Source organism: Colletotrichum orchidophilum (genome assembly GCF_001831195.1).
Source record: "Colletotrichum orchidophilum strain IMI 309357 chromosome Unknown Scaffold_182.1, whole genome shotgun sequence".
In the NCBI taxonomy this organism is placed as follows: domain Eukaryota; kingdom Fungi; phylum Ascomycota; class Sordariomycetes; order Glomerellales; family Glomerellaceae; genus Colletotrichum; species Colletotrichum orchidophilum.
Window position 1 is genome coordinate 53,047 of NW_019173138.1, and position 24,315 is coordinate 77,361.

The 24,315-nt window shown below is 50.6% G+C and overlaps 8 protein-coding genes across 8 annotated transcripts; 1 reads left to right on the top strand and 7 right to left on the bottom strand.

Moving 5' to 3' along the window:
* Positions 1-950: 950 nt before the first annotated feature.
* CORC01_13201 (GDSL-like Lipase/Acylhydrolase) lies at positions 951-1,901 on the top strand (the record flags this gene model as incomplete). The annotated part of the gene is made up of 1 exon (XM_022624818.1): positions 951-1,901. The coding sequence occupies one exon, from the start codon at positions 951-953 to the stop codon at positions 1,899-1,901; it is 951 nt and encodes a 316-aa protein (XP_022468678.1).
* A 267-nt stretch (positions 1,902-2,168) lies between these two features.
* CORC01_13202 (uncharacterized protein) lies at positions 2,169-4,696 on the bottom strand (the record flags this gene model as incomplete). Its single annotated transcript, XM_022624819.1, has 6 exons — positions 2,169-2,521; positions 2,601-2,864; positions 2,927-2,992; positions 3,049-3,204; positions 3,269-3,379; positions 3,433-4,696. The coding sequence occupies 6 exons, from the start codon at positions 4,694-4,696 to the stop codon at positions 2,169-2,171; spliced, it is 2,214 nt and encodes a 737-aa protein (XP_022468679.1).
* A 672-nt stretch (positions 4,697-5,368) lies between these two features.
* Positions 5,369-7,980, bottom strand: CORC01_13203 (uncharacterized protein; the record flags this gene model as incomplete). The annotated part of the gene is made up of 12 exons (XM_022624820.1): positions 5,369-5,545; positions 5,642-5,792; positions 5,846-5,942; positions 6,004-6,050; positions 6,102-6,349; positions 6,406-6,435; positions 6,620-6,979; positions 7,140-7,212; positions 7,270-7,332; positions 7,385-7,607; positions 7,697-7,739; positions 7,819-7,980. 12 exons carry the CDS (start codon positions 7,978-7,980, stop codon positions 5,369-5,371), a joined length of 1,674 nt encoding a protein of 557 aa, XP_022468680.1.
* Positions 7,981-9,169: 1,189 nt separating this feature from the next.
* On the bottom strand, positions 9,170-10,119 carry CORC01_13204 (GDSL-like Lipase/Acylhydrolase; the record flags this gene model as incomplete). The annotated part of the gene is made up of 3 exons (XM_022624821.1): positions 9,170-9,766; positions 9,827-9,888; positions 9,945-10,119. 3 exons carry the CDS (start codon positions 10,117-10,119, stop codon positions 9,170-9,172), a joined length of 834 nt encoding a protein of 277 aa, XP_022468681.1.
* A 2,059-nt stretch (positions 10,120-12,178) lies between these two features.
* Positions 12,179-13,045, bottom strand: CORC01_13205 (uncharacterized protein; the record flags this gene model as incomplete). The annotated part of the gene is made up of 3 exons (XM_022624822.1): positions 12,179-12,327; positions 12,398-12,895; positions 12,973-13,045. 3 exons carry the CDS (start codon positions 13,043-13,045, stop codon positions 12,179-12,181), a joined length of 720 nt encoding a protein of 239 aa, XP_022468682.1.
* Positions 13,046-13,620: 575 nt separating this feature from the next.
* On the bottom strand, positions 13,621-14,997 carry CORC01_13206 (uncharacterized protein; the record flags this gene model as incomplete). The annotated part of the gene is made up of 6 exons (XM_022624823.1): positions 13,621-13,744; positions 13,818-14,101; positions 14,157-14,263; positions 14,327-14,408; positions 14,466-14,591; positions 14,662-14,997. 6 exons carry the CDS (start codon positions 14,995-14,997, stop codon positions 13,621-13,623), a joined length of 1,059 nt encoding a protein of 352 aa, XP_022468683.1.
* A 1,465-nt stretch (positions 14,998-16,462) lies between these two features.
* CORC01_13207 (uncharacterized protein) lies at positions 16,463-20,302 on the bottom strand (the record flags this gene model as incomplete). Its single annotated transcript, XM_022624824.1, has 7 exons — positions 16,463-16,590; positions 16,653-16,733; positions 16,817-17,265; positions 17,296-17,398; positions 17,510-17,637; positions 18,498-19,298; positions 19,326-20,302. 7 exons carry the CDS (start codon positions 20,300-20,302, stop codon positions 16,463-16,465), a joined length of 2,667 nt encoding a protein of 888 aa, XP_022468684.1.
* Positions 20,303-21,609: 1,307 nt separating this feature from the next.
* On the bottom strand, positions 21,610-23,365 carry CORC01_13208 (peptidase family M28; the record flags this gene model as incomplete). The annotated part of the gene is made up of 5 exons (XM_022624825.1): positions 21,610-21,789; positions 21,863-22,341; positions 22,396-22,447; positions 22,503-23,166; positions 23,244-23,365. 5 exons carry the CDS (start codon positions 23,363-23,365, stop codon positions 21,610-21,612), a joined length of 1,497 nt encoding a protein of 498 aa, XP_022468685.1.
* Positions 23,366-24,315: the final 950 nt, after the last annotated feature.

The window sequence follows — 24,315 nt, forward strand, 5'->3', positions numbered from 1 at the left end:
TCGCCATATCACACGACCATTCTCAGTTGTATTGTCGTGACGCTTGGTGAACAACACTGAGAAAGCTGGATTATCAATCCATATCCGGCACGCTAGTGCGCGTTTCGTCAACCGCCTCTGACGCGGATCATAGCCATCTGAAGACTGGCAGGACTTGCATTCTGTAGAGTGCGTTATCCTTTTCTGATCGCGGGAATCCTCCTCAAAAGTCTTTCCTGTTATTCACTCATGCATTTGATCTAACCCATCTATCACAAGCAACTACCGACTTACGGATCAATATTGGATTGAAATGTTAGAATCACGACAAGGAAAGTCAGAACCAGCGTATACCAATTCCGGAATTCCCGCTGGGTCCTGTGACTTGGATACTTTAACCATAAAGTGAAGCTACGGGGTGCACAGGACATCCCAGCGCTCAAGACTTCAGCAAATCGAGTACAAAATTTTGACAGCATCTGGTATCCTCCATAAGCTTAGTTGTCTTCATGCTCTTTGACATATGCACATTAAGTCATGCTTGTTGACAAGACAGGGGCCTTCATCAAGCAGGGTGAGACTTTCTAGGCATCGAAATTATGCTTCCTTCGCCCAGCCCAGACCACCCAATGTTAATGCCGTTTTGAAGCACGAAGGGAATGCCTATGGGCGTCTCACTCCTTTAAGGAGCGCCGTAGTGCGACCAGCCACGTTGGTGCGACATTGACCTACGCCGCCGCCGCCACAAACGGAGAAAAGAAATGAGACCGGAAATTCAAGAGATCCTCAAGGAGCGAGGCACGCCATCGTCGAACCGCAAATACCATGCCTCCAGTTGCTCAGCTCATATTTATCAATCTTCAAAGTTCTGCATCCTTTGACAAGAATTGATTTTCTAGAGCTTCATATCGCACTTCGTTCCTCGATATTTGTTTACTTTCCATTCAAATCCACATTGTTCAGGCTTCAGAATGTTTTATAACACAGGGTTTATCGTTTTTATTCTCCCTCTTGTCGCAGCGCGCGTGATAGAGGATTCTTCTCTGGCCGGCCGGGCAAGCTACTCTTTCAACAACCTCGTAGCGTACGGTGATGAACTCAGCGACAACGGCAACGGCTCTTTCGCACACGGTATCACCGGGGATCCAGCCACCGTCTACGGCTTCGGAACATGGACCAACGGCCCGGTCGCCGTGTCCTATCTCTCCGATCTCCTCCGCGTTCCCTTGACGGACTACGCGTTTGGCGGATGCTGTGGCGGAAGCGACTTTGGGGCGACCTTTGACAACGCGTACACCAAGTCCAATGCCGGGGCGACAGATATGATCGGACAGGTTGCCAACTACACTGGTCGCGGCGCCCCAGGTATCCGCTCCTCCCTGCAGTTTTTGTGGTTTGGCGAGAACGATCTCAGCCTACACACCGACGCCTTTTGGCTTGGCGACCCAAAGAACGCGCAATTTGCAAACGACGCGGCAGCCAAGATCACCGTGCAGATCAAGACACTTATTGAAACGGGTGCGCCATACGTCATGGTCGCCAACATCTACCCGAAGCATCTCGCCCCGGTGACACCGAAGTACCTCTGCGGTGCCAACGCCGACTGCGTCGAGAACTGGGGTCAGGTCATCCAGCAAGCAAACGGGGCCATCCAGAAGAGCCTAGGGCAGTTTGGCGAGCAGGTTATTTACTATGATGTGTTCAGCTTCATGGTGCAGATACTGGCGAACCCCAAGGCATTTGGCTTCCCGAAGCCGCTGAACCTCTTCTGCGATGGAGATGAGACTGCCCAATGGACGGATTGCATGGTTGACGGGCATGCCAACGAGTATTTTTGGATGAATTTCATTCAGCCGACGATCGCTGTACACAAACTGATTGCTCAAGATATGAAGAAAACCATTGATGCCCACTTTTCTTGAGGACTGCTGGGTCAGCCACAAGTGACTTTGAAAAGGCTTTCATTACCGCCGCATCAGCAACGTCTTGGTATCCAATTTTCCCCATTTCAACTGTATATAACTCTTCACTTACTTCATCCTGTACAAACTCAAGAAAACGATTTCATTTTTCTACAGTCTGTTGAAGATCGCCTTAAGCGTACAATAGATTTCCAATTTGTAAAAGAAACAACTGAAATGAGCTGCTTATTCCCTACTCTCACGCAAATTTGTTCAAAGCTATTCCATTCACATTGGGGATTCAACGTCGACACCCTCGGTGATCTTCATCACCTTCCGCACATCATCAAAGCTTACTGATCTCCCATCTCTACTCGCCATGATACCCGCCGTCTTGACAATATTGCGAATGCGTCGGCCGTTCACATCAATCTTGGATAGGGACTGAAACTCTCCGTCTGACATGGTCGAGTTGTTCTTCTCCAAGAATGTCTGCCAAATCTTTAATCGGGAGGGCTCATCCAATGCGGGATAATTGATATTTAGATGGACGCGTGAGTAGATGGCGGGGTCAAGGGAACGCTCGCGGTTGGTGGTAAGGAAGAGGAGTGACGGATAGTACTCCAGTTCCTTCAAGAAGCCTGAAATACAATGTCAGTCATATAACCAAAATGAGAGGAGACGGGAAGCGCCATGCTCGGTTGTGAATGAGATACTTACGGGAGACCAATCTGTTCCGTTTCGACGAAGCGTCGCTGCGCTTCTCCAAGTACATATCGCACTCGTCGATCAGAAGAACAGCTCCCCAGCGCGCAGCAAGTTCAAATGCAGTCGTGAAGCTCATAGAGCGCTCCGAGTCTCGGGGACGGGGACTCAGGGACCGATCTCTGTCATACCGAATTCGGGCGTCGTCCTTCTCGCGCTCGTCATCGTGATAGTCCCCCAGCTCCATCTTGAACAGCGGGGCTTGGATCTTCTCGGCAACTATTGCGGGAGTAAGCCTCATGTGGAATTGTTGCGGCTTTGCTGAAGAGATAAAATCATACCTGACTCGGCAGTGAGAGTCTTTCCCACGCCTGGGTCTCCGGCAAGTAAGGCTACGAGCCCACCGCCTACGTAGTGTTAGCGTTGAACGTTCTGCAGACATCAACGAGCTCCCACGACTGACCTTTGCCGTTGATCACGTCATCGAATGCAATCTTTTCCTTGACCTGACTTTCAACGAAAGCGAGGATCAGATCTTTGTATCCGTCTGGCAACACTAGACTCTCGAATGGCTTCGTGTTCCACTTGATGTCGTGGATACGGTCTACTTCAAAACTTCCTAGTGCAACGGATTAGAAACCATCCTAAAAGGTTGATTGTGTCCCGTTCCATTTATTGCTTACTCCAAGTCTTCTCCTTGAGATCAAATCCATCGACTTCGGGGTCTGTGAGCTGCAGATGAAAGTCTGTCAAGAGCTTCCTAGAATGCTCCGCAGTATCCGCATCATATCGCGCTAAACGTCTGGTTAGATTGATGTTCTTTTCCATAGAGGAATCACTGGCTTACTGAACTCCGGAGAGACACTTCTGCGCCTTCGGGAAATCTCTATCACAGCTGGTGATCTTCGCCTTGGCGGAACAGGGGGGCAATACGGGGAAACTCGTCGAGGATTACGGAGCGGTCGACGACCACCTCTCGGTCTCTCATCCCACTCGTCAATGTACTCTTCCAAAGGAATGTGCACGCCACCTGGTGGAGGCGAATCCACCGGAGACTGGTTGATGAGGTCGGTGTACTGGCTGAACAGCGGCTGAAGTGTTTCGTCACGATCCTCGCGAATAATCGCGGAGAGATAGACCCTGCGATGACTTGCATCGACCATGACGCGAAGGTCAGCTTGTGTATCCTGCCCCTCGGGATGGTATGCTTTGTAATGTGTTCCAGCCAGACTTGCGTACTTCTGGCCCCTTTCTACAAGTTTTGCTTGCATGCCTGAGAAGTCGCGGAGATACTTGGCAGGAAACGCTGGCAAGCTGTTGATGGAACGTGTACCCCGGAAGTTGTCGATAGAAAGGTCCTCGTGGGCAGTCCCGAAATTCATAGATCCCGAACCCCAGGCGATGTAGGAGAGACTTAGGTCAATCGCTGTATCTCTCGAGGAGCACGACCGAAGCACGTAGAACCGATCGTGACTGTCGTCGGCAGAGTAGATTAGCTCTCCGGGAGCGAACAAGATCCACAAGTAGTTGAAGGTGATGACTCCATGGCTGACAAGCTCCTTATTCACAGCAAACGCCCCTGCCAGCTCACGCTTGACCAATCCCCTCAAGATTGTCAGGATCTTCTTCACAGTCTCGTCCTTCTCCTCTGCCACGGCCTTCTCGAAGCTTTCCCAGCGCCAGAAGAACTGGTGGAAGGGAGCCAAAAAGGTGAGATATTTTACTCGGTGGACGATGTTGTCGTAAGGCTGGAAGACGTCGATGAGGACTTTGCGAGTGGCCGCGTGTCGAATCTCGATTGAGTGAATGGATATGACTGTACCGGTCCGACCGGCATTCACTCGCCGTCGGATAATTAGAGGATTGCCGCTGTCTTCGTCTTCGTCCTTGTTGAGTTCGGTCAGATCGACGCCGTGAGGGCATTCGTCCATCCAGTTGATGCAGCACTGGCACTTCTTCGGACCTTCGTAGAGATCTTGGATGATCTCTTCGCGGTCTCTCTGGCTGATCTGGATGTCTTCCTCAATGCGTATGGCATCGGCCAAGCGCTCGATGACCGAGAAGTCATCGTCGCCCTTCAACGAATCGTTGATCATGGATTCGGCAGACATCCTGATTCAACAAAGATTGCAAGCGTTCTAGCAAAAATCTCTGAGGCCTCTTTGAGAACTCAGGAGGAATGAAAACAATGATGAAACTTATGGGAAAAGATGCTCGCTGAGAAGTGCCGGAAAGACGCAAGATGAAATAGACCCAAAATTCTGCGAAGATATTTGCACTACCTTGAGCAGGCTGTTGCCTGTCAGCAAGCAAATAAGCGGCCTCAACATCCTCTGGAGTTGTAGGACTCTGAGACGCCACCTAGGCAGGATATACCGACATTCGGACTTGTCCATCCAATCGATTGTGACTTTTGAGGTGGTTCTCCAAGAAAGTTTGCAGGAAAATAAGCGCTACTTCTCATCTGCATAACACTAGACCAGGTCTCATCAAGGCAGATTGTGAGGCTGACTCGTCCGATTTACAGCACATGGTGCGGGGTTCATTTAGTGAGGGCCGGCGTGATACAATCATTATGTATGTTGATGACTTGTAGGGTAGGGTTTCAATGCCATGATCTCCTGTTTCCTTGCTCATCCACCTCCCATCACATGCATCATTGTGCAAGACTGAGATTGACACGAAGCTACCAACGAAGTGCAGACTTTCGAGTCACTTGCACGTGTAATCGTCTTGAATAACGTGCGTCCGGATTGGCCGCGCTCCGACGGGCCATGGTGCACTCAATGGTGCTCAGTGGAAGCAGCGTCAATCTCCGTCTTCTCCATGTCATGGGACTTGGAGAAACCTTCGCCAAGCGATGTACGGTTCAGTACTGCAGTCAAGCCAATTTCGTTGTTGATCTCTTCCATTCTCTCGAAATCAGCAGCGGCAGTGCCTTCAGAGCCAAATACCAGGTCCTAAAGTACGTACGAGATTAGCATACCCTCCTACTCTGACGGTGATTTTGGATTGCATCGTTCAATTAGCAATAGCAATAGATAATATAAACATACCATTTCTTCCAAAGACAGACGCTTGGTCTCTGGGACGACAAACCAGATGAAGGCAGCGCCGAGGTAAGTCAATAATCCAAACAAGATATATGTGCCATAGTTGATACTTGTCAACATGTCTGGAGTGACCTGGCCGACTATAAAGTTGTTCCTGAAGTTTGTCAGGAACTGGTGAGTGACTCTACACCATTGCCTTGAACTCACATCCAGTTGCTGGAAGCTCCGAGAGAAACGCCATATGGCCGGGTGCTCAGAGGCCAAACTTCAGCGATGATGATCCATGCACAAGGGCCCCATGAGTCTGAAATTGGATTTTGATCAGTATCTCATAATTATTTCCAAGTTGGTACGGGAGAACTCACATCCAAAGTGAACCACGAATAGCCAAACCATACAAACCGCGGCCCAACTGAAGCTATCAGTACGGTCATTCTCAATATAGTGGCTAGAGGTTACGTACCCGGCGGCTGGTTGTTGATCAAACCGGTCAATGTTCTTTGCTAGGATTACAGCAATGATAATATGGCAAGTTCCCATGCCAATGGCGCCAATGCTGAGGACAGGCTTTCGGCCGACACGGTCAATCCATAGAACAGCAGGGATGGTTGCAATGAACATGACCACACCGACGACACCGGTGGCAAGCAAACTTGTTGTTGTCGCACTCAGACCCAGTTGGCTGAAGATCTGAGGAGCATAGTAGAGCACCTGGAGGTTTTGTTAGCCGAATTTTCCACGGGAAGGATCCTTTTGGAAATACTGACGGCGTTGATTCCTGTCCATTGTTGGAAGAACTGTGTTTTGTTAGCCTTTATTGCCCTTATTTAGTTGTGGTAAGTTGAGCATTATGACATATTCTTTTGGATGCTGAGGCTTAAAGCTCCATTTGAGAGAATCAGGCCAACAGCAGAGGGTGCACCTCAATGTTGTGGATAAGATACTGGCGGCGGAGAGGTAAATACTGGAGAAATGACTCACCATGGTCACCGTCGCGACGATCACCCGCTTGAACATGGCTTTAGTCTGGAAGAGAGCCTTGATGGCGACAAATTGCAATTTGAAAACATTCCAAGCAGTCTGATCACGGAGATGAGGAAAGTGCTCCGCCGTGCTCCGCTTCTCAAAGAGTGACTGAGCCTTGATCTCAAGAAACTCTAAATCGATCAGCTCGTGGTCTTCAGGCAGGTCTCGGAGATCGGCGAGAGTCTTTCTGGCTTCTTGTTCTCGGTCGTGGTGAATGAGCCATCGCGGGGAAAACGGCATCCAGATCATTCCAATGAAGAGGATGGCAGCGGGACCTAGCTGCAGGCAGATTGGTACGAGCCAAGCGGCATCAGACTGCGTGTCTTCAGTAGTGCCGCCGATGTAATTACAGCCACTAGTGCAAGGTTTGTTAGAAACCTTTCCAACGAAGACGTAAATCTCGAATTATAACATACTAGTCCTGTTAAAAGTCAGCCAGAGCGATCAAACTTGATTATAGGGGCCAAGGACTCACAATCCAGAAGCTGATCATGATGCCGAATGTGATGGCCAGTTGCTGTAAAGCTACAAGGGCGCCTCGGACCTCACTGTTCAAAATTGTGTGTCAGGAAAGACACCACGGCAGTATTTCACGTCGCACTTACGGCGGTGCACATTCCGAATTGTACAGCGGCACGATCATAGACAGACTTCCAACGCCTATGCCCCTGTAGTTCGCGTTAGCATTGCGTGACAAGTAGCTGGCAGCGAATGACCTACGTGATGAATCTCCCACCAAGGATAGATTCATGGCCGCCGGAAATGGATGTTATTTGTACTATGACACCAAGAATAAAGACGCCAGTCGCGATAAGAACGCCGTATTTGCGGGAACAGACTTCGGCGATGAAGCCAGACAGGATAGCGCCGAGCCACGCGCCAAGCTCAAGAATTGACGTCAGCCAACCTTTCTGGGTTGGATTTTTTGTGTATTCATCCATATCTGGTGTCGAGATCTTGGATTAGCTCAACTTCACTTCCTGGTGATGGCGATATGATCGAAAAAGTTCTGGATGGGTAGGATAATCTTACGCTTTTCGAAGGATGGCATGGCGAGAATGCCGGAGAACATGCCCTATGTGTAAGTATCAGTAACGTATCAGGAACCATAAACGGTCCGTGATGTCAAGTTTCATTCGAAAAGAAAAACTTACTTGATTATATCCGTATAAGACACCCCCAATGCAGGCGAAGGCGGCGATGCGGGCGACTTTCCAGTTCTTGACAAGAGCCCTGGCACCGCTGGCGCCCATCAATGCCTGACGTCTTTTCAGGGCGGCATCGTAAGCCTCGTTGCCAGATGCATGGCCCCCCATGGTCGTCGGTCAGCCTTTCCCAAAAGATAGTTGTATAAAGGTCTGGGCAGCGAGTGGGCGATGCAGCTCGACTGGCTTTGGTGGTTGGCTTGAATTAGGGTGTCCCAAACGTCTTGGATCGCAGTGATCTGATGTGGTGGAGCTTGATCTGTTCCTCGATGGGACCGTCGGGTCTTTTATTGTTCTGCGAGGACGTCTTACGGCACAGCTGCAGGGTGTGAGCAATGCAGCATCTGGTACGATGATCTTGCTTGTTTCTCCATGGCGCGTTTTCGCGTAAACAGTCCTGGCGCTACCAGTGGGAGTGCGACCCAACGCAGCCACGAAAACTCTCGTCAAAGAAAATCACATTCTCATCGAGCTTGCCTCTGATGGAATAGCTCGGTCCAATGTGACGACACGTCGAGCGAAGGTACCCTGGAAAATCCATGTACCCCGCGTGGGAATGGCCGTGAGACGGGGTAAGAACCCATACCTAGCCCTAGCAAGATCAGAGCCGGCAATAGGACTTTAGCCTAAAGGCGTGAGGGTGTTGCCGTTTTTTGCCAGTCTGGGGGAAGATACCGGCGTATATCCCCCGGCAACGCCCCACGTAGGATTGGATGGGTGCGTTCACTTCACGCTACGGTGACAAGGGTTTATCCAGACGCTCTTTTCTAACAGGTTGGACGGCCCCGGTCTATTCTGCTCTATTTGCCGGTCGAATCCCGTCTGCTCTCGAACTCATAGTGTCCAGCAGCTCGCGGCGTGATTAGGCAATGTGCCGTTTTCGGCCGCACTTAGAAACCATAGAATAAACTGAGTAAGCAAATTGTGCGGATGTTGCTGGGGCACGAGAATCAAAACAGCGGATAATTAAGAAGACTCAGCAGAGTTTCAACAAGCGACTCTTAATATGAGTTTGACTAGATCTTCATGTATCTTCAATGCACTTAACAAAAGAAGCAGTTCTTGCTTTGAGCTTTACCTATTGTTGCGCTCAGCTTGTACCAAAAAGCTCAAAAACAACTGACAAGACCCTGTTAGTCGTTCGGTCAGGTCTCGGCTAAAACTTCTAGTCCCGCATAGATGGTAAAAAAGGGACATGCATGCAAAGTGAGATGTAGTCAGGATTCTGGGGGATCTACCGGAGTTGCAGACCGGTTCATTCCTCATTGGTTCATTCATTCTCGATATCCCTGGTCAAGCTTCAAGCTTTGAACATGTGTTCCGAGTTCTTGCCGAAGAACAGGCCGGACAGCCGGTCACACCAACTTGTTGATCCTCCATTGACGGACACATTGCGGCGCAATTCCCCAGACCTACGAGGGTCGTCCCCGATAGGCGCTTTGATCCAGTCACTCGGAATCTGCGTGATAAAGTCGTACCAATAATCGCCAAACAAGCGGTATCCCGGATTGGTGGGATGGATGCCATCCCTTAGTGCGTTCATCGGGAAGCTTGAGAAGTCAACCGCGAGGACGTGTTTGCCGGTATTCTGTCGGGCTTCAACAATTCCCTGAATCAGTCCGTCGAACTGAGCGATGTTGCTCATTTGTACAGGATCATGGCAGCCAATGATTTTGGCGACGAGAACTGTAGCATCCGGGCAGTTCTGCACAATCTGGTCGATGAGACTACCCAGGCGCCCAGCTGCAGCGTGAGGATCGTTTCCTTCTTTCGCAATGTCCAGATTGGGGTTCATGTCGTTAGTTCCAGCATGGATAAGGACAATATTAGGTCTCTGCGCTAGAGAAGCACCGATATGGTCTGACATGAACTTGATAGTCATGGCATTCCAGGCTGCCTGCGAGGTTGGACAACTCGTTAGCTGAAATCATGGAAGGGGGCCTGATCTCCAACTTACACAGTATCCATCACGCATTGTACCATCCATGGTCTCCGTCCCAGCAAAGACGACTCTATCTTCTTGAGTAAACGTTAATGCGGTTGCCCCAGCAGCCTGTGAAGCGAGACCAGCCTACTTGATAGGTCTTGACAAAGCTTGAGTCTGTAGCCGTTGCCATCACCTCCGTCTATATCGCTGAGAAATCCCAATGTAATGGAGTCGCCCACACCGAGAATACGGAGAGTTGTTCCCGGCTTGATCCCTTGACCGGGCTTGATTCCCTTGAATTTGAGCGTTGCATGAGACTCCATGATGGCCTGGGTTGCAAGATATTGAAGTCGGTCTATGGAAATATTGTGGTCAACAAGGTCGGCGTGGCTCGTGTATCAGTCGCGTGCAATGCCAAAGAAGATAAGTCTAATACTTACTAGAGAAGTTCGTCACGGTATGCACGGCTAATGTGAGGATCTGTGACGTCGGTTTCAGACAGGAACCCCCACCGTTGACCCCATGGAATGCAACAACAAAATCAAGCATGCAAGTGCGGAGTAAGTTTTTCCATTCCGATCAACACCTGCAAACATTTGGAGTTGGTATGGTAGGGCATGAAGGTATTTTTGATCCGAAAAGAGGTTTGCTACATTATCTTGATCATACCTTGTTCTACAAGTTTCAACGTGATTGGCATTCGGTTAAACCGGATCGCAATTAACGAAATTTAAATTTTTTACAAGCGAACGTGTAGTATGACAAGATTAGATTTTAACGTGAATCAAATGCCTGGGTCAGTGGACCCAGCAATATTATCAAGTCAGGACACTGGGCTAGAGTCAGAAGGAGCTCTGCAGGCTTATGGGACAGGGTGGCAGGATGACGCTGGTTAGGATAAGTTGGGCCTGCCTGTAACTTAGCTCCGGCCAGTAGCTCAAACTGCTGTAACTTGTAAGGGTGGAGGCAGTAATTAGAAGAGAGTATGATTGCCGTTGTTTTGAGACTATTTCTTGATATCGGGAGTCCCGAACTCAATAAATACAAAGCAGCTTGAATCTCCTCTTGAATGGCAACAAGCCACGGGCGCGCCGATGAGGAGCGTGGTAGTCCCTGTTTCTGACGATGGCCCCCACAGGACGGTCCATTATGGTACCGAATTCGAATATTTGCATTTTTTTTCGTATCACTGCAACTGTGGATTGGTCCTGAATTCCAAGGCCTACTTCGAACCTATGTAAAGACTGTAAGAGATGAAAGACTATGAATCAACCATTTCCATTTGATCATGTGTGCTTTGGCATTTTCAACGAACCTGTCCCCAATGTCCGGACACCTGCTCCTATTGTTTTATTCCTCAAATTATCCCTCCGACGCTCTTCCACATCAGGCCCACACTTTCTATCAGCAGCATAGGGCCAAGGCCGAAGCTCCCGTAACCATGGTGAACGAGCTGGAAGGAGGCGGACCTTTCGGTCCTGTAACTTAGTGAACAGCACATACGTCGTCTTATACCATTTCAAATCGAGTAGAGCCTTTGGCTACTACGGACGCGCAAAAGCTCACGAGAACCCTACCGTGACCGGGCCCAAAATCCTGGAAAAACTCTAGATTTTGGGATCGCCGCCGCTCGCCGTGGCGGCAATTTGTATACTACCTGCCGTATCATCATCTCCCTCGACCTCCGACGCCACATGTTCATGGAGATGCGCCTAACAACCTTTCGCTACACCATCATCTACATTGGCTGTTTTGTGACCCAAGTCTTTGGAGCCGTCATGCCAGCGTCAGGTACATCCGGAGGTATCAAAATAGGTAATATCCTCATAATATTCGGCCTCGGAGCCCAACCCGGCGTCATCACCCTCTTTGAGCTTTCATGCTGGCAATCTCACCGGTGTGCTTGATGGGAAGCGAATGACTTAAACGCGACGCAGGCTGGCATTGAGTGGAGGAAGGATTACAGTCTCCTTCATAACATACGGAATCGCCTCCCTCATGTTTTTGGGAGTTTGATTAGAGGGTATTGAGTAGTTCCAAGACGAGGAAGGTTTCATCACTGTACCTCTTTGATGCCGTTCCCATGGTCACCATTATTACATTTGGTTGGATCTTTGGATTCATCCCGGGATGTTTGTTCGAGATATTGGCCGCGTCAAGAAATACACATGGCCTGATGAAGCTAGCATCATACTTTGGAGGCAATGAAGCATCTATGGAGGATATTTGCATGTTTCTCAGACTCTATGCTCTTTTTTATTCATAGAACATGATTTCAATCGACGTCGAGGCGACTACTGGCACGACAGATAGAGTTCTATTATAATTGCATTCTTCATAAAACATCCATTCTATTCACTGCAGGAGACAGGGATCATCGACTCAATGATCATTGCGCTCCAACCACTTCTCGCAAGCTTTATAAATCTTATCAAACGATTCAGAATGCTGGAGGAGGCGTTGATACTTATCCTCACCGGCTCTTTTGACGCAGGATAGGAATCCAACGAACACGAAGTCTGTATAAGAGACTAAGACGATCATTAGCAGCTGTGCTGCGCAGTCAAGCGCGGAACGACCAAAGTGAAGATGCTTGCATACCTTTGTCTCCGAGGAAGTACGGACCATCTGTCTTGTTCAAGAGAGCCGCGAGACCCTCCAATGGTTCCTTCGCGTTGACCCAAGCCTCTTCTCCACCCTTGGTCTTCTCAAGTTCATCCAGTGACATCCCAAACCTCTCCGCCCGAGTCTTGTGAAAGTATTCTGCGCTCTTCTCGCCCAGAATGACACGAGGGACGGCGGGCAGGATAACAGCAACGAGTGCCTCAAATGTCTTGCCAAGTAGGCCGTACGTTTGCGAAAGTACTTCTGAGTCGATATAGAGAGGCGGCTCCGGGTAGTCGGCCTCAATGCGCTGGATGATCTTGGCGCTGTTCATGATGTACGTGCCATCTGGGAATTGTACGGCGGGACAAGTGTACGGCTTGACCTGATCCGGGTCGCCTTCCAACCCGGTAGGCTTGAGCCTGGCCTCAATATCGGGATATTCAAGCCATTCCGTCTTGTAGTCAATGCCCTTGTAATTAAGGGTCAGCCGTGCTGAATGTACAATTACGTCAGTCTGGTTCCCCAATGCGAACAGATCGGGTTGTCACGAATTGAGCAAGGCTACGCACTCTTCCAAGGATTAAGAGACCAGCAGGTTCCGTTCCGATCGGGTATATCAAAGAGAATGAGCGTTTCCGGCATGTTGACTTGAAGTTGCAATCCCCGCGACTGATGACGGGATCCGATGAGTCTTTGGTAATTGGGGACAAGCGTCGTTTATGTAAGTGAGCTGTGAGGGGTAAACCGCAATCATTACAAATCGACTAGCTTTAATGGATCGATAACGGGATAGTGGGGATGCGCTAGGCGACCTGCTCGGTTCCTTTGCCGACTGCAAGAGTACCAATGTCAACCGAAGAACCAGCGCGTTTGAGGAGAGGGGTTTTTGTGGGCATTTGAGCCTTTTTCATTTTGAAAACTGTACTCTGGTTGATCTACACGTCGCAGGTGGTATTTGGCAGAAGGCCGAAGCGCGGGATTAAAGATGCAATAGTAAATAGATTATCAATGTTGATGAAGTGTCGAGGATGCCTAGTAATTACCTAGCATACTATGGTTCTCGGGCTGTGGGACCGAAACAACATCATACAATTCGAGGTCTCGCAAATAGGCCGTTTCATTCTATTTGAGCGTGAGATCGGAAACCAAGAATCAAATCATGGTGGCTGCGACATTCTATTCTACTCTTTCTTATACCACGGCTTGTCACCGTAGTTTCAATCACCACGATGTGTCTGCAAGATGATTTCCACCTCGTCATCAGCAGCCTCAAGGATGTGCTCTGGAGGGAACTGAGGCTTCCAGCCAATCTGAGCACCATGCGTTGGGGTGAAAGTGCACCTGAATACCCAATGTTAGCTCTCTCTCCATTATTCAACGACCACCTCCATTGCTAGATTCGAGGTTCTCTTACTTTCCGCCCAATCTCAACTCAACAAGAGAGCTTTCCGTGCTGAGCCCTTGAGCCATCTTGCTCAACGACGACTCATCTGCCGGGACGACGCTATCGTCTGTGATGACATTTTGTTTCTTGAGCGCCTTGGCCATCGCACTATACAGGTCGTCCCAGGCCACGCTACCAGGAGATGCGAGGTAGTACCCAGTCTTGCCATGCCCCGGGTTTTCACCGTCCAGGATTGCGCGGAGAAGTTGGAGGTACAGCGTCGCGTTGTCAACGACGTGACATACGGGCCAGGTCTACAAATTGAGGTCAGCTTTTGGCCTGGTTGTCAACGACAGAATCATGACGTACGGGCCGACCGGGTGTCACTGAGTACACTCGACCAGCCGCTATGGCGGCCTCGACAATAGCGACGGTCTGAATGGAGATGGGGTTTCCGAATCCTTCGCCTTTGCCGTCTTTAAATTATATCAGTCAACGAAACGCTCGATCACCAGGGGCTCATTGGGTTCGAGACATACAAACAATACAAGGAACAAAGATGTAAGATGCTACACCATTGGCTTCGGCAAGCTCGATAACTTTGTTGTTTGTCTCCACGGGCTTACCAAAAGAGTTAGCTTGATTCTCTCAGCATTCAAAGCGGAGCTGCCAAGTCACCTTTCTCATCAAAGAAATTGAAGGGTTTTGGGCTTTCTGGATATCAAACAGACCAGGATCGGTATCCAAAAGCGGCCTATCCGTCGGGGCATCAGCAAGACTGGAAAAGATCTTGGCCCCCGAAGTCTAGTACATGATCTGTCAGCTACCAATTGCCTGTATCAATACGTGTTGATATGCATGGGGTATAACGCACATGAAGAAAGTGGACCTCGTGGCCCGTCTGGCGCTTCAATTCGCTCAAAGCCTTGATGAAGTTCTCCTGGCCAACAAACGCGAAAGCATCGATCAAGTAGAATACGATAGTAATTTGATTTTGTAGCACCGCGTCTCGGACAGCCTCTTCGTCATGAGGAGAAAAGTCGAGGGGCTCGGCGCCATATTGCTTCACTTGTTCTCTTTGCGCATCTGTGCGAACAAGGGCAAAAAGTTTATCATAGCCTGTGAGACTGGCGCTTGCCCAGCGGGCGAGCAAGGTGCCTCCGAGGTAGCCTGATACACCTGTGATGAGGATATTATGAGATTTGGTCATGGTCGAGGTAGCTAACAAGCGTTGGTTAAGGTATTAAAGGCGCAATCAAGTAGCAAGTAGGGTGAAGGGCGTGTCTACAAAGACGTATTCCGTGTTGTTGGTAATAGAAGAATCAAACGATGCCTGAGGAACTCTTCTGCAGCATCATTTGGAACGATGAATATCATGGGGATCGCTTTTCTTTGTATCCCAATACTTGACGGATAATCCGAGGTGCTCTCTAGTTGACCGCGGGGCTTGATAACGTGGATTAAACCAAGCCCAATTACCGTGGATTTCGTCATTTGTAAGCAGTTCTCCAATTGAAGGTATCTCCCTCAGGAACGTTATCGGCTGAATAAACTTCACAACACGCAGTGTCCGAGCCAGTGGGAATTGTACGGATATGGCTGCCGCACGGGACGGCTGAGTCAATTTGCCGCGGTAACTCGCTGGCGGAATGCGTATGAATACTAAAACTCTCCAACTGTGCAGGTTGTGTTCAACAACACCATGATTACTGGAATTGGAAATCTTGCCGTTCCATGAGCATCAAACCAACTTTCGGTACCTAGCAGTCACTTTGGACTGAACCAGATGTGGGGTGTCAATTCCGCGGCGCCAATTGCGGGACGGACCAATACCCACCTGACTGTTATTGGACCAAATGCGGTTCGCTTCTAGGGCTTCAAATGTCCCACACGCAACCCACGCAATCTGCGGTCATGACCAAGTTGTGACGGCGACTGAACCATCGAAAAGCATCTCAATATCCCCGATGGCACAATTGGCTAGCGCGTCAGACTGTTAATCTGGAGGTTGGTGGTTCGAGCCCACCTCGGGGAGTCAAGATGGTTAAATCCCATTCAGTGATTGAGACGTTCACTTTTGCATCCTAGCTCGCTGATGTGGAAGAAGCTATTTTGTTTTATGTAAGATCTGATTATACCTCACCTAGTGGTGTGCTAAGAATGAAGGAACGGGTGGTCTCTTTTTGTGTAAAGATAGGAAGGGTCTGGATATTCAGGGTCTATTAGACTTGGGGCTGAGCCAGGGCCGACACTGTAGCCGATTCCAATCGATCGAGTGCACAACTTAATAACATATCTTTATCGAAAAGGAGATCACTTATTCCTCTAGCAATTTATGTTGACTACATATAAGAACCGTAAGTCGTCGCTGTCGCCTAACAGTCACAGAATTGAATGCTTTAATGCAACAATGTCTCCGTATGACTGCCACCCAACCAACCCCCGAGAGTCGGCCGGGCCGAGGTCTCCGCCACAACTCAACATTGCGAGATCGTTTTTGATACCGCAACGCTTAGCAGCCAGCATAGATGGCGTTGGCGAACGCTGTGGAGTGAAACCGGTGAGAAAAAGATGAGCAGAGCTGTATAGACGGCTCGAGAGGCAGGGAACTGCTTAGGACTATCGGGGCGCCCAGACCTCGCGAAACATGTGACTCAATAGAAAGGAACCAAAATTCACGAGTAGTTGTCGGCGTGGTTCAGGTTCTGAGCAGCGGTCAGGCTCTGGACGCAGCCGTATCCATAGCAAGAGCTCTCTGGTCGGCGGTGCTTTTGATCTGGGTCAAGTCGGTAACCTCGTGAAGCTAAGGAAGATCGAGTTAGTGACTGGGGGTAGCTCATAACTTTTACCCTGAGGGGCAACTACGAAGGCTTAAAGCAGTGGTTGCGCGGTCCTGAGCGTGGCTGGTGCTGGAGAGCGCGGTGAGGCTGTTGAAGAAGTAACAGCCTGCAACGCGATAGATTTTGTTAGATGGACCGCCGGAAACAACGCGATTCAGCAAGACTAGTATCGGAGGCAGTGCTACTCACAGTTGACCATGTAGGACGCGGACGGGAGGGTATAGGCAATGACGCCAGAAGAGCAGGCGGGGTAGATGTCGGTGCAGTACAGCTTGGAGACACCAGAGGTGGTGCTACCGCACTCTGTGGCGACCTTAGCAAAGACACCGGCGACGGTGGTGCGGGTGGCGCTGGAACAGGACTTGAAATACTCAACCATCTTGGCAGCGGCGGCGAGGGCGCGGCAGTTGGAGAGGGCGGCGGTGGTGGTGGTGCGCTTGGCGCCGGTGCAGTCGCTCTGGACTACGATGCGCTTGACGTTCTCGTGGAAGTCGCGGCGGACCTTTGAGGCGTCGGCGCCGTCGACCTCGACGCTCAGGGTGTTGGAGCTGAAGGGGGCGGTGCCGGTGATGTTGGTGCTGCCGGCCTCGGCAAAGGAGAGGGTGCCCTTGGCGGTGATGTCGACCTTGCCTCCGGCGCTGAGGTCGTGGACCTCGCCGTAGTTTCACTCGTCGAAGACGGTTTGGCCGGCGGAGATGACCTCGAAGGCATCCTCGGGGAGGCCGTTGGTGCCGAGGCGGAAACAGATACCATCGAAATCGACCTTTTCGGCTATCGACGAGTGTTAGTAGCCGAACTCGGATCAACAATACTTATAAGAAGCCACTTACAGCCAAAAAAAGATCTCGGTCTTCTCGACGGCGAGCTTGTCGAGGATGGAACCAGCTTTCAGGACCTTGAGGTCCGGGGCACCGGTGTTGGTAATGGTTGCCTTAATGGCTGTGTTGCTCGTAGACTCAATCTTGACATCGAGGGGGCTGTCGCGCTTGTAGAGGTCGACGACAACGGCGCTAGCAATAGCGGCGAGGCAGGAAAGGCCGGCGAGGAGAGGAAGGAAGCGAGAGAAGGAGGCCGAATTGCAATATCGACGACGATGTGGGATGCCAAGAAATCCAAGAAGGCCCAGACAGCAACTCAATCAACCTCGCCGCAGTTCTCTGGTTCGCCTGGTTGAAGAAACATGGTCAAAGGGTTGTCTGGACGCGAGCAATCTGGGGAAGGACGTTCTAATAAAGCTCTTGGCATGGCGCCATATCCGGAGGCTCACTCCACAGCTCATATCTGGAATTAAGCTTGAATCAAAAACAACCATAACAGTAAACAGGTTTTGCTGATCTCGGCATCTGATGACACCAAGAGAGACGCGAAGAACTCGGTTAGGCGGCGAACGCTGGTCGATAGCCCCCTGACCTGGCTCGAGGCTAAGGTGAGATAGGCATCCATGACAGGTCAGTCTGCAAAACTCAAGACGCAGGTAGGCAAGCCTCTTGCCAGCTTAGGGTAAGGCCAGGGTCAAAATGGAAGGAGACACCTCGATCCCTTTTATCGATCCAAGGTGACATGTTTACAACCGGTATGCCAGATCAAACCCGAACATAAGGGCCGGACCTTCTCAATGGGCACTGTTGAATACGCCTTTTCACTCCGGGCTATACCATGCAGATATCCATCATAATGCTTCTGTGGATTGGCTGATCTATCAAGGTATCTGAAAGCGGACACTCTCCTTTGCCACTCCTAATAACACTCGAAAGGATCATGACACCCGTGGCATCCCACCATGCTACAAGTATCCGGCAAGTTGTCCATGTCGATCTCAAGCTGCGCATGAACCGGTGTACCATCCTCATTCGGCTTCAATCTCAAGTACATGGCGACGAGCTCCCGCTTCTCAAGGTCCCATTTCCCCGACATCCAAACCCACCTCGACCCGGAAGGGATGAACCCGTTGGCGTCCATTCCTCTCTCCTCCAGCATCACCACGCCAGACTTGCCGATAACGTGCGCTTTCCCGTCCCAGGCGCCTTCCCACCACGCCATGTTGTTGAGGAGATGAACGGCTTGCATCCTTAGCTCGTGGTTCCGGCACTTGGCGACGATGGTGGCGAGCGGGGTTGAAAGGCCCTCCATAAAGTTGAAGCCGACCTTTGAAATGGGCCCCGGGTCTCGTAGATACGTGACTATCCTATTCAAAAGATCCCTAAAGTCCGCTTCGAATGCGTCATAACACATGTCGGTCTGGTCGAGGCTGCAGCTAATGACGATGTGAATCAACAGGCGATGGATCTGAATCTTTCGGAGAATTCGCCTTCCCTCGTCCTCGAGTGAAGGATCGTTGAGATACACGTCCAAAACGGAATCCCACCTTCGTATATATGATAAAAAGGTTGCCTGTTCCAGCACGGCCCGTGTCATGTCTCGCGATTTGTAGTGTAGCTGGTGGTGCAGCGAGCGCATGATGTGCACGACTGCGCGGGTGAAGAACTGGCCCCAAAAGACTTCGAGCTTCGAGATAACGGTGACACCCGGCTGGGGTAGCTCGAGGATCGGGGTGCTGTTCATCATCGGCATGGCGGTGCGGTGTGAGTTGAAGAAGTGGGTGAAGCCGTTCATGAGAGAAAGACATGGCAAGAGGTGCTCAATGTCTTCCATCTCGTCATCGCGCACGCCCCTGCGCAATCGCGTGGTCAAAGACTACAAAGGGTCCGGCGGGGCGTCTCCGTGTCCGTTTGGATTACGCGGCGGACGCTGCGTCAGCGAAATCTTGTTCTCTAGGAGACGCATGCCCGTACCCGTCAGGGTGTCGACATTCTTCATGTTGCCCGAGATGAACTCGAATCCTACAAGTAGCAGAGTCATGATGATGACTGATCTCGGTGAAGTCGAGACTGGGTCCTGAATCCGTTGTCTGTAAATTGAGACCGCCTTTCCATGATGTAGCAAAGCCGATCTGTGGTGATGGTTGAGAAGCCCCCCAGGCTGGGTCATTTTAGTACCCCAAGGGCGGAGTGCCGACGGAATGGCGTCCAGTTGATCTTTTGACATGTCTTCAAGCATCTGGGCTTGAGAGATGGCGCCAATAGCCAAGAGGGATTCCTGGACACATGGATCTCTCGCACTCTCCTGGAACACGACCCTAGACCAAGCATCGGAGTGGCCCGATCCCCACAGATCACGTACAAGCCGGTGCCGGAATAGATCAAAGTAGTGGACGTCTTCCTGATCAATCCGCAGGGTCGAAGGGTCGAGCGGTGGTGACACGGGTAATGGAGCCACAAGTTCTCGCCCGGAGCCGTTCGGCCGCGGGAGGAGCTGCGGATTCGCTTGCGGTTCTTGCGCCGCGACGATGAGTCTCTGTTGCTCAGCGCTGCGTCTGGATTCTGCGTCCTCTTTTGCGTACCCGTCGCACTCGAAGTCAGCTTTTTCGCATCGGAAACACGTGGGTTTCCGTTCGTCGCACTTGACGCGCCTGATCTTGCAGGTGATGCAGCCGGATCGGACCTTGGGACGACTGGCGCGCTTCTTCCTGGGGGAAGCAGCGTCACTGGGAGCATTGGTCGCGAGATTGATGCAATGATTGGTAGTTTGAATGGCGCCGTGGTGCGGTAGCAGCGGGAGGATACGGCTCTGTCGTCCACCCTCGACAAAAGCTGAAGCTTGTCGCTCTTTTGGCATGGCTTTGGGGTAAGAGATAGTTGTTTATGGTTGGCCGACAGTTCCAGCCAGTCTACTGTCTGACCTCTGGTCTGGATCTTGTCGTTTAAAGATTGTGTCTGACAGCGGGGGTCTTGTATTCATGAGGAGATGTTTGAACACAAGGACCAACTTCAGCCCCACGGGTGGTGCTCCTGGGACGGCGAGGCTTTGACCATATAATCATGCAAGCTGACTAGAAACCGATAGAACGCGGGGTTGAACAACTGATTTGCCCAGAGTTTGGGACAAAGATTCCCACGATGTCAGCTGCGAAGACCTTCGAAGGGCTGACGGAAATCCCCGACGGCACCAAGTAAGACCGTTTCTTGGCCCTATAGTGCGGTTTCTGGGGCCATTGTCGACTTCAGTGCCAAGGAAGGTTTTGCTTTGGCGACGAATGGCCGAGCCAATCAGAAAAGGCAGCTCGTATTCCTTGAGCTGCCTCGATTATTGGACAGTCAACTTACTCAGCACTTTACAAAGCCGTGCTGGGCAATTTTTAGATCAAGGTCAGCCAAAGACGGGCTTATGCATGATTCCACTTGTATCTAACACCTGAGGTACGACCCATTTTAAGTCAAGTACGCCCGTTGTAATGCATCGGGCTGCCAAAAGTTCGCAATGGAATGGCGTGGCTTGCCTGATCATAGTTACCCTGCGGACTTGTCTGACGAGATACTAAGACAGGTCAGTGCCGAAGGCGGGCGACCGAGTGAATTTGAATATCATGGAGACAACGACAACATTTGCGATTACGTCATATCTCCGGTATCACCCGACTCATACACTGCTGGCACTTATCCCCAATATAGACACCACTAAGTGAGTTACACAAATGTCCTGTGAAAAGTTGCCTTGCTTGAAGTAGTCTGAGGGGCTTTGCGAAGTCTGCTTGAGGAAACACGGCCTGGACTCTTGAAAAGTATTATACTTGATGTAACATGCTGTATTACTTACATGTACTTACTGGAAATCATAAACTTCTCCGAACATCTTTGATATAATAAGAGAAAAACTGAAATAGCCTTCACATTGAGGTCACACGATGTTCTAGAAGTCAAATGAAAGCCTATCACTCACTACCAGCACACGAGTGCTCATGTATCAAAGCGAGATGCAGTCCTGAAAAAGTGTGACATTATGACGATTCTCTTTTGAGATGTTTAGTTTATTAAAACGTATTGAATTTTACATTCAGTGATATGCCCATACTCAATTATTCACCCGGTTTCAATGTGTTTTGTATCCTTCTGAATACAACACACAATTTAACCCAGTGGTCTGATCTAGACATCATGCCCACATCCAAGATGCCTCTCGCCTAGAGCTTCTAATTCTTCAATCTGGATCAAGTCGGGCTCAAGGCTTCTTGATTGCAAGTGAGTGAGCATCGTCGCATTGACGGCGGTCTTTGGAATAAGCGAGGTTCCGTTCAACGACAAGACTGTCAGAATGTGAGCAGCGGCCTGGAAGCATTGTTAGTAATCTGAAAGAATTACGAGGTCCAACAGCTATTTTTGTGCGGAAATCTAAACCTACCCTAGCGTTGACGGTAATCGTGTTCGGATCGGGGTTCTCGATAGTATCGCAGGCCTGGTGATAGCACGGGTCCTGAGCAACCGCAGTACCGGTGTGCAGAAACCCAAACGGCTTGCCGAGAATCTGCCAAAACGAGGCATAGTCACTTCCGTTGGTCAAGACGGCGGGAGTGACCTCGAGACCCTGGCTTTGAAAGTAGGCCTCGTAGATGTGCTCGACAATGTCCGATCCGGCCGGACCGGCGCTTCCGTGGGTGCTTCCGTCCGTGTCGGCCACGCCGAAGAAGCCCTTGGCCACCATGTCGAAGTTGAGATAGACGAGGAGGTCGTCAACGTCGGAGGCGGGTAGGTTGGAGCAGTAAAATTTGGAACCGAGAAGGCCGTTTTCTTCGGCCCCCCACCAGGCGAAGCGGACCTTGTTCTTCGTCCTGTACTGTGTCAAGGCGAGGAAAATTTCGAGAAGCAGGCTGGTGCCCGAGCCTGTGAGGATATTAACGAATGTAACTTGATGACTGCCGGAAAAAAAAGACCTACCGTCGTCGTTGATACCTGGGCCAGCTTGGACACTGTCTAAATGAGCCCCGAGCTATGGGGGACGTCAGTCGCGAATATCCAACAAGGGTTATTTGGCTGATGCTTACCATAATCACATTATGAGGGTCACCTTCTTCAGTCTCGACAAAGACGTTCTGAGTAATGCGCTCCTCGACGATTTGAGTCTGCTGGAAATATGCCTCGACACTTTCGCCCGCATCAAGACGCTCCTTGATTTTCAACCCGTCTGCGAGGTTCATGAAGCCAGCCGGCACGAAGCCCTCGGGATCGGGCGCACTGAGAGATCCTGCCGTCGCATTGGTCGAGATATCGTGATAGATGAGAACAGCAGCGGCGCCAGCGGCGGCAGCAGGACGGACTCTTCCAGCGAGAGTGCCGCCAGTTGGGCATCTGAACCTCTGTACGAGCACAATCTTGTCTTGCACATCCAGCCCTGCGTAGTTGGCAGCATCGCAGCCTGCAGCACCGTCTGGCCCGAGGACGATGTGTGCCGTGATACCCTCCGCGCTGGTGGATGGAGAGTAGGTCAAACCAAAGACATAAACCGACTCGTCGTCAATGCTTAAATCGATCGAGGTGACTTGGCCAAAGGTGGCGGGGAAATCTTGCTTCCATGCTTTGGTAGCTGGGATGGCAGAGATACGATCCCAGACGTAGTCGACTGAGGCGGCATAACCTGGGAGACCAAAGGCACGGTTTCCGCCATTGGCAAAAGCAATTTCGTTGAGAGCTTCCAGGTTGGCCATCAAGCTGTTCCCACAACACATGTTAGCTAGCTGTGCCAATCGTCCGCACAACAGTGTGATGAACTGGTACGTGCTCCTTACTTCTCTGTCTTGAGATCAGCTTGAAGCTTCTCCGAGTCAATCTTGGGCCGGCATGTCGTGTTGGTTGCTGCAGTGCTAGAGACCAGCGACAGTAAAGTCGCGGTCGACTTGGAGAACTTCATAACTACGGGAAGTCGGATTCAGATACAGCAGAGACTAGACAGCAAGAACCAGGTTAAACACATAATTAAGGCGGGCGCCATTCGCCTTTTATTTGCGTAGCATTCTTTGCCCGAAAAGTCGCTCTCGCCGACAAGGTTACAAGTTCTAGTATTAGTGTTGCGGTCAGGCACGGCGCAACCAGAGTGCCACCGCAGACCCAAGAAAAAAAGCATGATAGTTTGCATGCTTATCCCGGACCGCCGAGACTTCGGCGCCCAATCGGCCGCCGTCAGTTGGGGCAGACGTTCGAGCCGAAGGTCGGATCGGGAAGGTCGACGGTGGAGGTGGGGGGAAAGTCCGGGCCCGCCAAGAGCCAAGCACTATAAAAGTCATAGTCTTGGCTCGTGATGTCGTCAACGCGGTGGGCTGCTGGCTGCGGTGCGCTACTTTCTCCTGTTGCGTAGGTCATGATTCAGTCGCGTGCCTCTGTGTGTATCTCTGCGCGGTGAACTTGTGCTGGGGTCTGGGTGCGTTGATTCGGGAGAACCGGAGTGAACAGAGGTCCATGTCGCCAAGAGTGCGGCGAAACCTTGACCACGGCCCGATTGGTGAGCTATTGACGGGAATCCTTTTTGTTATGGGGTCAACCAGAGACTGATGGAAGTGTAAGCAAGCTAAAGGCCTTGTGTGTCTGTAGCGTTTCTTCAACGACGATGGGAATTCCGTTGTTACCTTGATATGAGCAACATGGCCACATTTATTCGGATCGCAGAGTTAGATAGATGAACCTAAGTTATCTCAAATAACGGTACAGCCTCTCACGGCTTGATGTCTAACATGGACTCTTCTCGATGTATTATGTTGAATTCACAATCTGTTTCGTTTTGAACATATAAATAGAGTTCCCCCAAACCCGGCATACGTTGCATGAAATGATCAACTCTTTATAGGACTCATCACGTTGCCATTC